Below are 13,213 nucleotides of genomic sequence, written 5' to 3'. Positions count from 1 at the left end.
TGTCTGATGCCAATCTATAAATTCCTCTTCAGATTCATGCAACATATCCAATGACACCGAGTGCAGGAAGATCACAGGCCAGTGGGTGGAATCTCTTGTGGCTCCAGTGGCAGTGGAAACATGTCAACACTGTCAGGGGTCTCCACGTGGCTCCTCCAGTTCCAGGGCTCTAGTGTAGCTCCATGTGTCTTGTCAGCAGGAATGTCTCACAGAGATTGATGCTAAGACACTGGAGATCTCCAAGAGATGCCAAGCCCACTGATGAAGAAACATACACGGGCTTTCCCCCGAGTCAACACACAGGGAGAAAGCCTTCCCACAGAGCTGGTGCCCACACTTCTAGTCCCCCACACTGTTTGTTAAAACTGTCCACTTGTGATATTTCTGTGATGACCACCGTAGAGAATTAAGGCATTCATGAACAACACCCTGTGATATGCAGGTAACTCAACCTTACTTTTTGAAAGTAAAGATTACTTGAAGCATTGACAGTCTTCCGTATGGATTACAATGGATTACAGTGAATCAAGTGGACCCATAGCAACATCATGGTAAATGAAGAAAAGATTGAAATTGTTAAGGACTTCATTACTTGGATCCATAACCAACACGCATGGAAACAGTAGTGAAGAAATCAGATAACACACTGTATTGGACAAATCAACTGCAAAAGACTTTTTTTAAAGTGTTAGAAAACAAAGCTGCCACCTCAAGAATGTATGGTTAGCAACCCCCCACTTATCATACAGGGCCACCAGGACTTCCTGGGAATATCTCACTTATGCTTCTAGCAATCAAGCATACAGTGTCTGACAAGCCCATCTGACTGGTTTCTCCACGCTCACCTCTCTCTACTCCGTTTTCCACAGAGCAACTGGAATGATCTTAAAATGAAAATCATAATAAGAATTGAGCATTTACTGTGCCAGGGCTGTGCTCAGTTCTTTATGTACAGGACATGTATTCATCCTCATAGCAACCTCATAATTGTTACTGAGTGAGGGTTGTTTGTTTTGTTTGTTTTTTTGTCTTGGGTTCAGAGAGTTTAAGCCCTGAGATTGGTACCCAGGGCTTTCTAACACCAGAGCCCATGTTCCTGACTGTATATCCCCCCTCATTGCTCTTCTTTGGTGTGAAGTGCCGTTGAGTTGATTCTGACGTCTTGGCTCCATGTAGCAGAGGAAACCGCCACGTAGGGTTTTCTTGTCTGTAATCAGAATGGGACCAGATCTCACGTCTTTCTCACCTGGAATCGCTGAGTGGGTTTGAACCTCCAGTTGGCAGTCCAGTGCTTAACCCTTTGTGCCACCAGAGATCCTTTGACTCAGCTTTTCACTTTGCTAATGGTAGCAGTTTAAAATACGATTATTCAATTAAGTCACTGGGAAATAGTTGTCAGGATCACATCAACTCAATAGAAATAATGATTCCATTAAAGCCTTGATATTAATTTTTTTCAACTTGTCTAATGCTGGATCTATTTCTCTAAGGTGATATTGGGTTAAAACTTAATCTGGTACCTCTATGTGGTCAACCCTATTCTGAAGTGACACTTGGTTTCATGAACAACTCCTGGGCTCTGCTAGTAGGAAGGAGTTGACACCCCCCGCCCCTTTTTTTGAGCATTTAAAATTATGCTCTGTTTATCTTTATGCAGCTTAGAGATTCATAAACAATTCCATGTGTAAATATTTGTTAATTTAAAACACATTTCAGGAGCAGGAGCTACGATGCCTCTTGCTTTAAAACCATGTTGAAGTTTTTTTTCTGTTCTCTGAACAGTAAGAGAAGGGCCTGAGCCCACAGCAGGGCTTTCTTCACGCCATTAAGTCAACTTTGAGTCAGTAGGCAACTTTAAAAAAAATAAAAAACAGATTTCAAAAGTTGTAACTTGTGATGGATTATTTACGAATCGATCACTGCAATCACAAATTATTTAGGTGCTGGTGGCATGACAGTTACATGTTGGTCTGCTAACCTCAAGGTCAGCAGTTCAAAACAACGGCTTTGTACTCCAGTACAGAGTTATAGTCTTAGAAATTCCCAGGGATAGTTCTTCCCTGTCCTATAAGGTCTCTATGAGTCGGAATCGACTCCGCGGCAGCGAGTGCGTTCGGTTTTGGACCCCTCCCTCTAGGGAACCCTAACTGCCAAGTCTGTGTGTAGTTCAGACCCACCAGCTGCTTTGTGGGAGAGAGATGAGGTTGTCTGCTCCCGTAACTGGGGGCAGTCTCAGGTGCCCAAAGGAGCAGTTCTATTCTGGCTCTGGGCCCCTCCAGCACTCCCCATCACCCCCCAGGAGGAAACTTCTCTTTTGTTAGTTACCTTTTCCCTTTTACTCCCTCAAGTCTTCCTTGGTGTTTAAGGACTTTCTGTGCTGTGTGAAAGGAGCCCTGGTGGTGCCGAGGTTAAGCACGTGGCAGCTAACTGAAAGGCCAGTGGTTCGAAGGCATCAGCAGCCCCACGAGAGAAAGACCTGGCGATCTATCTGTGAAAAGGAAAAGCTTGGTCACATCAGCTCGTCACCACCCTGGAGGGCAGAATTGCCTGATAAAAGGATAGTTACGTCAATGAGCAAACTTTGTAGTAAGACGTGGACTCAAAGCACTAACCTTGTAAAGTTGCTCAGGGCTCCCATTCACAATCCTTTTAATTACTGATCCTATACACTTATCTAAAGTACATTTACATGGACTCACAGAGGAAATGCCAAGATTGAGTGCAGGTGGTCTGATAGCCTTCTTCAAATTCTACATGTGTAAGGAAATTGGGGCTTACTGCTTGATGTTTGCTTCCCAATACATGTGAGGATATGATTTTTTTTCTCCTGCCTTCCCCTTAGGTCCAATTAGCAGAATTTCTAGAAAATTTACAAGAAAAGTCCTTGAGGATTGAAGCCTTTGTTAGTGAGATAGAGACCTTTTTTAATACCATTGAGGTAAGTTATCCTATCTTTTTTATTTTAATCCTGCTCTGTTCTTGGAATGACAGGGACGGATTCAGCCTGTGCAGGCTCTGGGGTGGGGTGCGTGCATTTGCGTGTGTGTTTGCCCTTGCTGGTTCGGCTCTGTTACGCATCACAGTCTGAAAAGGATTGTGAGGATAGTTGCACAGCATGATGAATGTCATCCATGTCACTGAATTATAGGTGTGAAAATGGTTGACTTGGCTAATGTTTGTTATATAGCTTTTTACCACCATCAGAAGACAAAAAAATGTCTTAGTGTAATTGGCGAGACTGCTTTCTGTGTAAGGATTTAAGATTTGCCCTTAAAACTCACCCGCACCCCCACAGTTATTAAGCACTAACATGATGGTATGAATGCTTTATGTGCTTGGCCTAATATAATCTTCACAATAACCATTTAAGACAGGTTTATTGTTATCGTTCTCATTTCATAGATTCGAGACTGAGGCGCACAGGTAAGGGTATTGCCGAGGGTCATAGGAAGTTGATAGGAAGTCTGGAGCCAGGATTTAAATCCGGTTCTGCATTCTTAAGGAGCCCCTGTGGTGCAGTGGGCCACTACTAGGTTGCTGTCAACAAGGTGTGAGGTTTACCTCCACCAGTCACTCCCAGGGGGAAAGATGAGGCTGCCTACTTCCCTAAAGATTTAAAGTCTCAGAAACCCAGTGGGGTAGTTCTTCCCTGTCCTATAGGGTCGCTATGAGTCAGAAGTGACTTACTGGCAGTGAGTTTTGATTTTGAGTTTGAGTTCTTACTTGAGCCACGATCTAGCTTCTCACTGGGTTAGTACTGCAGACATGCTTAAGTCACGGAACAATCTCATAGGAGTTTATGCTTTCCTGGCTGCTGGCCCCTGCCCCCTTCATAGTGAGGACAGGGTAGCAGTGCCCCATTCGCCATCAGAGATGACCTAGGCAGAGGGCCCGAGGCCACTGCAGAAGGCTGGTGCACAGTTCCCTAATCGCTTGGGGGACTTCACATCCTGGTTTGCCTCTGAGAGGTCTGGATTGCTCCTGTTGTTGATCAGTTGATCCTTGTTCATGATTTTTAGATATTCCCTCCCCAAGTATCTCTTTCTTATTTTTTTCTCCAAGCATCTCTTTGAACAATTGGCTCTATGATCACTTTATCACAAGCTCGGCTCCTCCAGAGTAGTCTGGCATGTAAGTATGTCTAGAGAGCAGCCCAGTGTTTCCTCCCGTGGTGAAGCTTTCTCCCACCGGAGAACAGCTGTGAGTGAAGCACCCTCACAGTTAAATATGCTGGCTGCTCCCTCGGGGACACCGTGACTTTAGTGCAACACCAAAGGCCACCCTAAATGCTCTACACCCCACTGAAGGTCATGAATTCCCACTCAGTATGAAGTTGTTTTCAAGTAAACGTTCATGTACATATCTTTTTTTAAAAAAACTTTTTCCATAGCTAAACTGGTCTGCTAATATTCTTACAGTGAATTAATTATATTCCATTGCATAGTTAACTAGGGCAAAGTGATATTGGTTGGGTTGGACACTTGAACAATGCTAAGATGACTTAATTCTCTTCTCAGTAGGCCAGAGTTCAGTTTGTTAAAGCCTTGCCTGCCTGCCCGCCTTCTTCCTGTCTTCTTTCTTTCTGCATTTGTTTCATTTAGAAAACTTTTCACCCCTCCTCAGGAAAACTGTAGCAAAAATGAGAAAAGGCTAGAAGAACAGAATGAGGAAATGATGAAGAAGGTTTTAGCGCAGTATGATGAGAAGGCCCAGAGCTTTGAGGAAGTGAAGAAGAAGAAGATGGAGTTCCTGCACGACCAGATGGTGCACTTTCTGCAGAGCATGGATACTGCCAAGGACACCCTGGAAACCATCGTGAGGGAAGCAGAGGAGCTGGATGAGGCCGTCTTCCTGAGTGTAAGCACACTTAACATGGGCCCAGATGTTGTGCAACCTACTCCGGCCCAAGGCTTTGAAGTGTCATCTTTCATTCAATATGCCCGACCAGCATTGATGTCTCTGTGTGGACTTTATAGAATTCTGACAGTTAAAGCTACTGGGACATACCTGCTGCTAGAAAATCCCTATGACTCCTGATGCCCAGGTTCAGCTGGAGGACCCAGGGCAGGGAAGGCAGGCAGTTCTAGAATCTTATTCATTCCCATGTCTTTCCTTCAGGGTCAGCTTCTATGAGCCCTGGGCCTATGGGCTCCCCTCCCGTTAACTGAGTTTACCGCTCATATAGGCTCTGGGAGGTTTGCCAAGTGGCTGAGAGTACATTTATAATGATAGCGCAGTGTGGTACCTCTCTCTCTCTGTTAGTGCTTTTACAAGAGTGAAGGAGCCCAGGCAGTGGGTTCAGCACCAGGCTGTTAACTGCATGGTTGGAGATTCGAACTCGAAGATGAGACTGCTTATGTAAATATTTATAGTCCTGGAAACTTTGAGGAATAGTTCTACTCTGCCCTGCAGGGTTACTGTGACTCAGAACTGACTCCACAGCAGTGGGTGTCAGAGGAAGCCAGTCTCCAACAACCGAAGGGTCAGTAGCCGCAACTGTACTGTTATCATCTGTAAAGCTTACAGTAAAGTCATAGAGGGTAGAAAAGATAGAAGAGAGAAAAAAAATAGAGGAGCCAGACACATTTTATGGTAGCATGCTCACCTCAGCCCCTCTTGGTGGTCCACGTGGAGGTGGGAGAAGAGAGACGGAATCTTTACTGTCTTGAGGTATTTCTAGGGAGCCCTAAGACATGTTTATTCAGTACTTACGTACGTCACAAGGTGAGTGGAATTTACAGTAAGGTCCCTGAGCTCACAGGTGAGAAAAGCTAAGATCTGCACTGGGGGAAGGGATGGCAGCATAGCTGTTAGGGGAGAATCTGTGGGAATGCTATTTAAAGCAGGATAATGTACTTGGACTTTATCTCTAACTTAACCAAAGTGGATGCTTTCCCACTGTGGAATACTAGTTTTTCAGATTTCTTCTAAGTTAGGGACTATAGTCCTTATCATATTTCCCTCAGCATTAGTTTCCCACAAATGGGTTGGGCTTTGGTTACCAGGTAGCTTTCTGGGAAAAGAATTTCTGAAGTAAAACAAGGAATTACTGTGGACAGAGGTAGGCTCTATTGGTTGCTGCTCAAATTGTTCCCTCGTTTTGATTCCTTTATTTACCTAGAATATTCAGTAAAAAGCAGGTTCTCCACGAAGCCCAGATGAACAAGGAGTCAGGGGGAGCGGGGAGGGAGGGGAAAAATGAGGAGCTGATGCCAGGGGCTTAAGTGGAGGGCAAATGTTTTGAGAATGATGAGGGCAATGAATGTACAAATGAGCTTTACACAATTGATGTATGTATGGGTTGTGGTAAGAGTTGTATGAGCCCCTAATAAAACAATTGGGAAAAAAAAAAAGACTAACAAGGAGTCATGGAGATATTTTCCCTGAAGGTAGTTCCAACCTGGCTCCAAGCCAAGCTCATGGTCAACGTGGAGAAAGGCGTTATCTTATGATAAGTGGGCATCTCCTTTTCAAAGAGCTCGTCTCCTCAAGCTCTAGTGAAGTTTGGAGACACAGTAAGGGACAGAGGGACCATGTCTTTGGGGACATCTCTAGCCAGGGCAAATATGGACAAGGTGGATATAGCCATACTGAATGGAGAACTGAAATCATTTGGTTGCTTTTTGTTTAATTCAGGCAAAGGTTTAATATTTTAAATTCGACTCAATTTGCCAAATAAAGCGTAACATTTATAAAGTGCTTCATGCTTCCTGAGAACTTTATCTTTGCTGTTTCAGAATATTTTCTTCTCCAACAATTATTCTGCTTATAAAAATAACAATAGCCATTTGTGGAAATTTGGGAAGTACAGAAAGTACAGAGAACGTATCACCCAGAGACAAGGTTTGGATGTATAGGCTGCATTGAACACATTTAAGTTTATTTTCTTGCCTCAGAGAATTCTATTCTATTCTATTAAGCCATTTTTGTTAGTGGATAATGAGAAGGAGGGGTGAAGCAACTCATTGCAGACCTTACTGATCCCAGAAAGCGGAGTGGAGTTAGACATGGATTCTCCCACTACTAATAGACCCGCATTCCCAGCACTCTGTTCCTTGCAGCCTAGGCTGAAGCCCCCTAAGAGGAACTGCCGCAGGGGAAGCTGAAAGGGAGCGATTACGGAATGTTCATAATCTTCATGCTGTTGACTGTTTTTTCCTTTTGGGTGTTAATTGGTTTCTGTCTCTCTCTCTCCCTCCCTCTTTTCTCCCCTTTTATTTTTTTCCCCATAAGTCCTTTGAAGAAATCAATGAAAGGTATATAAAATGTGGTGCAATGTAGTGGCTACAGAGAATAGCATGACTGGTTGCTTTATTTGAATACTTCTATGCTTTATAGAAAGTGAGCTGCCAATGATAAAATAAATGTAGTAAGCAACTAGTTTTCACTTGTAGACATTGCGCTTTCAAAAGCTAACTGGCAGTTTGGAAGAGAATTGCATGTGCTTTCTTTAAATAACAATTAGCATAATGTTGATTTTTAACTGCTTCCTGGAGATGCGTTCTATATTTACAGCCTCCTGTAGAGCATTTTTCTGCCATTGAAAACAACAATTTGCAGATACTTATGACTTACTGGTTAGATATGAATATTTGAAAGACTCATTCATATCTTCCTTGTGTAATTTTATGTCTTATGTGGTCTGAACGGAATGCTCTCTGATAGTCACGTCAAAGGATAGCTGCACGTGAAACTTCTCTTTCTGCTCAACTAACCCCAATGAATCTTCCTCTTTTGACTTTAACTTTGTTGTTTTAACACTTGGTGGAAAAGAAATCCCTTATTCATTCACAAAACAAACCACTCAAGGAATTAGGAAATGTTGTCTATAAAAACATACACTATCAGGCCCTTGTTTATTTTTTGGAGTATGTGATATTAAAATTCTTAGACTATTCTGACATCTTTTCTCTTTTGCCGCATAGCAAAGCCTGAGGTGTTTCTAACTGGTTGCACCGAATGCTTTCTCATTTCTTTTTTTATAGAAAATTTCTAGGATCATAAATATTTTCTTTCAGTTGACTTCCATGCTAGTACATAAAATGAAATAACATAATGTTTAAAACAATTTTTTTGTTTTGACGTTTGAAAATTTAAAAAATGAATTTGAATTTAGAATCTCTCTCCTGCCTTTTAAAATCGAAACTGCACAGATTAATCTTCTTTATTAAAAGTTTCATTTGACAGAATCTGCCCAATACTCTTAGGAAAATAAAATGTGTTAATTATAAATGATATTAGTATTGGCATTGATTAGGAAAGGTTTTCTAATGGGATTTATTATTAATATAATTACTTGGGTGCTTTCAAAAATACAAATGCCTAAATCTAATCCCTTGAGTTTCTGATGCCATCGGTCTGGGGTTTAGCCTGCGCAGTTTTTAAACTTCTAGTAGTTACTATGTTTGGTTGTTGCGCAGAAGTTTGGCAGTTGACACTCACCAAGCAGTCCGTGGTAGAAAGATGTGGAATCTACTCTGACTGACAGCCTTGGAAGCCGCAGGGCAGCCCTACTCTGTCCTAGAAGTACACTACGTGTTTGAATCAACTCATTGGCAATGGGTTTGGTTTGTTTGAGAAGATTCTAATGTGCAGCCGGGTTGAAAACCTCTGGTTGATAGCAATTTCCCTTTGGCTTAGGGGGGTAGGGTCCCCACCTGGCTGTGCATCTGTGTCCCCTGTGCGGGTTGTTAGATCAAAGATCCCAGGGTCCCACCCGAGAAGCACTCCATCAGAATTTCCAGGGTAGGACCGAGTACCCGCCTGCCACTGGACAATTCTCATAGTCGTGCCAGAGTCTGAGGCCCAGCGATCGGGTCTGGAAATGGATACCCAGGCTGCACTTCTGGGTTTTCAAATGATGCGTTTCTTCTAAAGATAATTGTGTATTTGTGCCCACACCGTAAGTGCATTTATAGTGCTAGTCCTTATGCTCTGGACTTTCCACAAATGTTGATGCATATCTGCTTGTTTATATTTTATCAGGTCATGGGACATATTGACTGACCAGGAAAAGGAAACTTGATGAATAAAAATTTGGGAATACTTTTCACCTTAAAAATTTTGCTCTCAAATATGTTTGCTTTTCCAAGCATTAGACTATTAACCTGCTAATACGAATTGCCATCCTTTAAATGCTAACGACAGCTTCTTCAGGTTTGCACATTTACTTGTTCACCTAGGTATCATTTTAATTAATTTAAATTTCTTGTCCAATTGACCATCTTTGCTAAAGCTCTATAGTGTCACCAAGGGTGCAGATACTTGTAACTATTAAATTTTCTTTAAAGAATGGCAACAACAAATTCTGAGATTTGGGATGAACTAAGCAACTACAGAGCGCTGGATTCAACATATGCAAACATACACTCACATCTAATGAAACTTGATTGCCTGACAATAAAGAAGCCTTTCATGTCCTCAAGACAACGTCTGCCTCAAAGTCTCAAAGTCACTGGGGCTCCTTCTGACCAGCAGTCCTCATTTTCTCGTTGGTTCTACCTTGCTGCTGCCTCCCCCTCTCTTCATATTAGATCTTTGAAGGCAGTGCTTGTACATGAAATTATTTTTCTCAACACTGAAAACGCTTAAATTAAGGAATGCTGTCAAGCATATTTAGGCTCAGCATTTGCATATCTTGAAAAACACATTTGCTTTAGAAAATGCTGTTCTGTTAAGAAGATGCATGTTTTTTTCTCTCCCTGTATTTTGTGCTATTGTATAATAATAATGAAATGATAAAGGAGTTGCAATCATTGCAGGAGCTACTCATAAAAAGGATGTCCACTTGCCCTTTCACATGCAGACCTTACAATGGAATAGGTCGGTGCGCAGATAAACCCAGACCTTTTAGTTGTGCTTTCTGCAGACAGAGCTTTTGTGCTGCGGGTTCCTCCATCTAAGCATTAACGCCATGGGAAGGGCTTGGTCTATGGATTGACCACCGTTCCACAAACTCTGAATCTAGTCTTCCTACCTACTCAAGCAATCTTCCTACAAACTGAAGCAATCAACTTTCATCAGACGGCTCTCTGTCTGTCTGTCTGTCTGTCTCTCTGTGTTTAATTCAGCTCCATTTCGGCTCATGTTATCTTCACTCAGCTAATCTCTTTGGTTTCATTGCTCTGATCTTTCTTAAGGCTCTTGCCAGGGTACTTCCAACTTCCCTTGTGTGAACACTTCCATGGGTTTCCTGTCTCATAAAATCAAATGTAAGCTCAATGGATATGAAAGACTCTTCACAGGCAAACTACCTGTTACCTTTACCTTTTTATTTTCACCCCCTTTCACAGCTTCCACGGTTCCCCCAGTTACGCTCTCACATCTCAATGCCTTTGTTCATGGGGCCCTTTCCACCTGATACATCCCTACTCCCTTTCCCACCAAAGCAGACCTCCTTTTCACTCATTCTTTAAGATGCAGTCCCAATGTCACTTCCTCTTTGAAGCTGGACTGGAACCACCTCCCTGAAATCAGATGGGTGAATATATATATACACACACACACACACATACACATATATATGAATGCATTTATACACATTTTGGTAAGTACATAGGTAACAAAACTTGCTGTTTCACTATTCATATATGTACAGTCCAATGACCTGAGTTCATGTCCACGCTTTTCTGTCCCGCTCTTATCTGTTTCTGCTGGTTTCCATCAATGACATCAATATGTTTTGGTTCTAACAGCAGTAAGTAGAGTGGACCCTCTTTAAATATTTCAATTATGTTATTTTTTCTTCATACTAACTGGACCTGAGGTGCTACTAGGAGTCCTGGTGTTGCGGTGGTTGAAGTGCTCAGCTGTTATCTGAAAAAGTCATTGATTTGAAATAACCAGCTTCTCTCAGGGAGAAAGATGTAGCAGTCTGCTTCTGTAAAGACCATAGCCTTGGAAACCCGCGTGCAGTTCTACTCTGTTCTATGTGGTTGCTCTGAGTCAGAGTCAATTTGATAGCAGTTGAGACTTGACTTTGCTTTGAGATCCTGATATTGGCTCTTACTAATTGAAAATCTATTGGTTACATGCTGTTACAACAATGTAATGCTTTATAATAACAAAACCCAAACTCACTGGCATCAAATTAATTCTGACTCATAGCAACTCTGTAGGACATAGTTGAACTGCCCTTTTGGACTGTCAAGAGAAAATCTGGACAAGAGTAGACAGCCTCAGCTTTCTCCTTTGGAGCAGCTGGTGGGTTCGAATTGCTGACCTTGTGGCTAGCAGCTCCATGCATCTCCCAACACAGTGGTGAGCAAATCAGAGTCCCTTTCTGAATGTAGGTTATATTTTCATGAAGTAGTCTGATAAAAAAATAAGCCTGGTTTGCTAAGTTTGAGGAAGTAAAATGAAATGGAGTAAGGGGAAGAGAAGGCAGACAGCGCTGTGTTAGTAGCAGACCCGCGGATGGGATGGCCTCTCTGAGGAGCTGCTGTGTGAACAGATGTAAACTATGTGAAGGAAAGAGCCATCCCACTATCTGGGAGAAGAAGATGCCAGCAGTAAGTGGGAAGACTTTGAGGTGGATCTGTGCTGGGAAGACCAGGCTCTGCAGTAATGAAGCCAGTGTTTCAGCTCCCTCCTCGTTGACGCATCTGCTGGGAGATGCCCATCCTTTCTGAGGGATGTGCACTGAGGGCAGTGTGAGGCCCCTCATGCTGAGGACAAAGGCTTCTGAAGTTTCTCCTTCCCTCTCCTATTCAGGGCTATCCTGAGGTTTTGTTTTTTTTTTCTTTCCATCTGGATTTATAATGCTATTGGCACCCCTGCTTTAATATTAACTTACAAACAGTTGCCTGATTGGTCTTTTAAGAACAGGTAGACTTCACGTTCTTTCCCTGCTCAGGACCTCGAACATTGCACCAGACATAGAGTAGGCAAATAATATTTTTTGAATGCCTGGAAGCATAATTGTGAGGTCTTAGAATAGCAAGGCAGCCTACAGATGCATTGAGCCCTTATGCCCTTCTGGAAAGAAGGATTAACTTTATTGATGGAAAAGGGAAGCCTGCAAAATTGGGCAGAAGTTTTTCCACTTGAGGACCTAGAAGCGAAATGTCCAGTCTCACTAGTTGTACCCAAGAACCCCAAGACTAGACTTTAGGCAGGTCTTCCAAGACTTTGAAACCCTTGAAATCCCCCTTAGAATCAATTCAAGGCCCAGCTCATGAAACACCACCAGCAGCAGCAGCAGCTTCCTTTTGAGCAATTGTTTATAGCTTTCCTTTGGTAGGTTAATAGCTTCTCCACTTACCAAGAAATATCTTCTCTCCGGTAGGTTGCTCTCTGCAATGGCGAGCACGGCTTCTTTGGAGAACATTCCGGCTGCATTTTCACGGTTTGAACATTACGAGGACAGCGCAGCAGGAAGTGACCCGAGGCTCAAACAAGTGGCTGGTAAGAAATTTCATCTAAGACCTTGATGAAATGCCCCTAGCTCTTGCTCGGTGGTCTCAGAAGGTTTATTTTATAAGGTAAGGCAATGAGTGAGACAAAGGGTAGGTCTAGGCTGTCAATTGTTAACCCAGGATTCTCAGAGGCAGCTGGAGTCTAGCCCTGCATCAAGTTTCCGGGCTTTCCCTTTGAAGTTTGCTGTCTGTGCTGGGGGGTTGTGGGGGTGGGAAGCAGCATCGATGGAAACAAAAAGGTCCCTTCTGTTTGGAAGATCTTTCCTTTTAAAGTGGGATTTTGCTCCCTTTCTCCAGCCCAGCCCATTTATCATTTTACTTATTTTATGACAGTTTTATTGGCACATAATCCATGTATCAAACACATGATTTGCTTCATGCTAGCAGCCAGGTGTAGAAGGAAAAGTAAATCAAACCTTTCTGTCTGTGTTGAAGAGTTTTCCTTGTGAACGGTTTCCCCTTTTTAATTCAGTGAGCTCCCCCACGCCCCAAACAAAGCCTTAGCTTAGAAAACCAACAGCTCAGCATCATGCTCTGTAGCCAGGAACCTCCTACTCAGCTGTCAGAAGCATCCTGCCAGCTCTTCAAAATATTTTTTAATATGCTATTTTAACCAATAAGACAATGAAATTTAGTTAGACTGCTCAGCGATGCTGTGTTTCTGTGAAGTTACCAAAGTTACTGTACCGAGTACGTAGCCGGTCTCCTGAAAAGAGGCTCTAGGCTTCTCAAATCACCTTGAAGTCTTACAGGCATAGGAAAGCTGCTTAAAAAGAAGTACACAGTTCACTATCAAT

At 42.7% G+C, this 13,213-nt stretch overlaps 1 protein-coding gene across 1 annotated transcript in view; it reads left to right on the top strand.

The window, feature by feature from the left end:
- Nucleotides 1-13,213, top strand: part of CMYA5 (cardiomyopathy associated 5) — a 51,774-nt gene that overhangs the window by 33,027 nt on the left and 5,534 nt on the right. Inside the window, exons 3-6 of the mRNA XM_004703661.3 lie at nt 2,843-2,938; nt 4,624-4,857; nt 7,234-7,256; nt 12,287-12,405. Of these exons, the coding sequence (XP_004703718.3) occupies nt 2,843-2,938; nt 4,624-4,857; nt 7,234-7,256; nt 12,287-12,405 (472 nt within the window). The remainder of the gene's footprint in view (nt 1-2,842; nt 2,939-4,623; nt 4,858-7,233; nt 7,257-12,286; nt 12,406-13,213) is intronic.

This window comes from Echinops telfairi, unplaced genomic scaffold (assembly GCF_000313985.2).
Source record: "Echinops telfairi isolate 266 unplaced genomic scaffold, ASM31398v2 ScPeMD7_7469;HRSCAF=8507_1, whole genome shotgun sequence".
Lineage (NCBI taxonomy): Eukaryota > Metazoa > Chordata > Mammalia > Afrosoricida > Tenrecidae > Echinops > Echinops telfairi.
This window is presented reverse-complemented; position numbering and strand designations above follow the sequence as displayed.